Source organism: Carassius carassius, chromosome 29 (assembly GCF_963082965.1).
Source record: "Carassius carassius chromosome 29, fCarCar2.1, whole genome shotgun sequence".
NCBI classification, from domain to species: domain Eukaryota; kingdom Metazoa; phylum Chordata; class Actinopteri; order Cypriniformes; family Cyprinidae; genus Carassius; species Carassius carassius.
Genome location: NC_081783.1, coordinates 30,385,686 through 30,388,726, shown reverse-complemented (window position 1 = coordinate 30,388,726; position 3,041 = coordinate 30,385,686). Strand labels below are relative to the sequence as shown.

Genomic DNA, 3,041 nt, shown 5'->3' with positions numbered 1-3,041 from the left:
TGAACCTCTGCATCTTTCCCAGGACCTGATCCGCCGGGACGTTCTGTACTATAAAGGGCGCATTGACATGGATCGCTATACAGTGAGAGACGCCATCGATGGACGGGACGACGACTTTAATGTCAGCGTGAAAAACGCGTTCAAGCTGCACAACAGAGACAGCGAGGAGATCCACGTCTTCCTGGCCAAGAAGCCGGAGGAGAAGATCCGCTGGCTGAGGGCCTTTCACGAGGAGCGCAGGATGGTCCAGGAGGATGAGAAAATGGGTAACTCCTCATCCATCAACTGTATTATCATCGCTTCTATGCCTCCGAAGGGCAGTGCCTTCTGTGACCCTCCTCATTTCTTCTGTTGCTGCTTTTGTTCAGGTTTTGAGATTTCTGAATATCAGAAACGCCAGGCTGCCCTGACGGTGCGTAAAGTGGCCAAACAGAAAGGTGAGGCGGCCAGGCGATAGCAGGTGAATTCAACATCTTTCTCTTTCAACTCCTGTCTGCTCACTGATGCTTTACTCTAGTCAATGAAATGGAAATATATTCAAGCGACTATGAAAAGATGTACACATACGTGCTGATTGATATCGATGTCTAATTTGGTGAAACATGTAAACAGTCTAGAGATTCTCTGCTGAAATGATTGCAGTGTATTTTAAGGTGCACATAGTTTTTGAGTGTATAGCACCACCTATTGGTCAAAGGATAGACATGATTCTACTCATTTTCCTGATACTCTCTGCAACACATCAAATGTTCATGTAATGGACCTCCTGTGCTTGTGCTTGGCATCTTAATATCTTGCTTCAGCTATTTATATTGCTTTTTGTTCATGAAGATATGTTCATTTGATTTATAGGGAATACTTCATATATTTCTCAGTGAATATTTTGGTGTCATATTTACAGTCTGTTGTGAATCCTCAATGCTTCACTGTCAAACGCTGAAGTATGTTCCTGAATGTGCAGAAGAACCTAAGAAGACTGTAAAATCAGTAAAACCAGACTATCCATGGATATTAAACGAGATTGTTGATCTGAAAACTAGAATTCATGATGTACTCACATTGCTATAGCTGTATGGATGTCTATCTCTTTCAGAAGAGGAGCTTAGAAACAACTGTGACACTGATTATTTATTACTTAACGTACTTGTCACATTTCTTCTCATTGTGTTTTTAAAATATACAGACTCTGCTGAGTCAATCATTTATTCGTAGGTTTGATATATTTTCGCATCTAAATCCGTTCAGACTTTGAGTACAGCCTTTTGGGTCCACTGTATAAACATGTGTGTACATGTGTGTAAAAGAAGAGAGCTTGGTATTATTTGCAGCAGTGACTGTACTTGTGCACATTAAGAGCTGTGCTGTATGCTGTGAAGCACTGCTCCTGTCTCAAACGTCTCGTGTCTCTGTCTTCTGATGGGAGCAGGTGTGAGTCTCCCCGACGGACCCCTCATGCTCTCCGATGACACGCCACAGACAGATCCAGTCCAATTCCACCTCTCCAAATCAGGACAGCCTCCATTCTGGCAAAACTTCAATAAGCTGACGTCTTTAAAAAATGGGAAAAAATAGTTCCCTCTGTGTCTGAACGCTCCCAGCGATGAACTTGAAGCTCAAGTGTATTTATTATGGACCCTCCGTCTGGATATCACTGACAATCAGCTCGTCGTGCCCGGACGCTCACGTGTGTCCCGCACTTCTTCAGCCGAACTGAGCAGCGACGACCATCAGACTGACATGTGTCCTGTCTGCCGTACACTACAAACTAAGACTGTACACACATTATCAATCAGACCGTCTAAACAGGGTATTGATTCCTAATTCACAGAGGTGATTTTGTCAGTCTGAGGAACACTTTGACAATATGATTCTTCCTAGGGTTAAAGATTTGTGTCACAATCTCCTATCACGCTCTCCTCAATCAATCACACACACTGTATATTGACTGAACTCATTTCATATGATAAACATAGATGTTTTTGTATGTCTATTAAAGGTAAAGTAGAATTTTGAATTTGCCTCCAAAGGGGGTTATTTTTGATTGTATTATATGATTACATAAGTACTCTGTAGTAAGCACACTGAAACCAATTCATATGCTTTGTATTTGAGTTTTTTGTTCATTTGTAATAGCTACACTAAATACTATTTATTATTGTAGTTAATGGCAATTAATGAGCAGGTGTAATGCACAGAACACCTGGGGCATAAAATATATATATATATATATAAATCATGGCCTGAGACTAATGCTGTGCATAGAGAGTGCACTACACATGTGTCTAAGCTCATGAGAAGAAACTCCACAGCTGTTGAAGTCTGTCTGAAGTGAACAGTAAATGAATGTGAATAGTGTAGTGTAGCAGTGGGCACAGTAAGAGACAAGCTCACAGCAGTTCACTCAAACCTTCAGTACTGACGAGACCCAGCTGATCGTGGAAGACCTGTATTATCTTCTCCTTTATTTCTGATGACATCCCATGCAATGGAAGACCTGTTCAGGAAGGGATCTGATCAGGTGATGGCCCGTTTAATGTTGTTTGTTGAGAACCTGTTATGTGATTGATTGCAATGTCTTCATAGCATTCCTAGTGCTGTAAACCAAGACAACTGGAATTAATGATCATATTTGCTCAGCATCAGGTTTAAAGCTCCCCGTGAATGAATTATAAAAATAGCCTTCACCTGCAGTCATTTATTGGTGATTGATGAATTAACAGATTACATTTGGCACAGGTCAAAGTAGGACATGGGATGTGAAAAGTAGTTTGTAGGATAAGAGCTCATGTCTATAGATACATCTAAGCAGTTATGTGATTAACTCATAGCTATATAATCGAATCTATTGGTGTTCAATAATAATAATGCACTTCTTTAGTTACTTTCTTATGAATGTTTAGTATGAATTTACATTTTGTCGGCTGTAATGATGTGCTATGTTTTAAAGTAAAGAGTGAAAATGAACTTGTACTTTATGTTGTGTTAATTTAAAAGCCACTGTAAATGACCACATACAGGTTGCACGAGACAAGTTCAGGTAG

The 3,041-nt window shown here is 40.3% G+C and overlaps 1 protein-coding gene across 5 annotated transcripts in view; it reads left to right on the top strand.

Moving 5' to 3' along the window:
- The window catches only part of LOC132110032 (rho guanine nucleotide exchange factor 9-like), a 22,562-nt gene extending 20,990 nt beyond the window's left edge, over positions 1-1,572 (top strand). For 4 of the 5 annotated variants that reach the window (XM_059516616.1, XM_059516615.1, XM_059516614.1 and 1 more), the window contains 2 exons: positions 23-266; positions 369-501. In XM_059516616.1, the coding sequence (XP_059372599.1) occupies positions 23-266; positions 369-457 (333 nt within the window). In that variant the 3' untranslated portion in view covers positions 458-501. Of the gene's footprint in view, positions 1-22; positions 267-368; positions 502-1,426 lie in introns of those variants that run through there. The other variant, XM_059516618.1, reaches the window with a different exon arrangement.
- Positions 1,573-3,041: the final 1,469 nt, after the last annotated feature.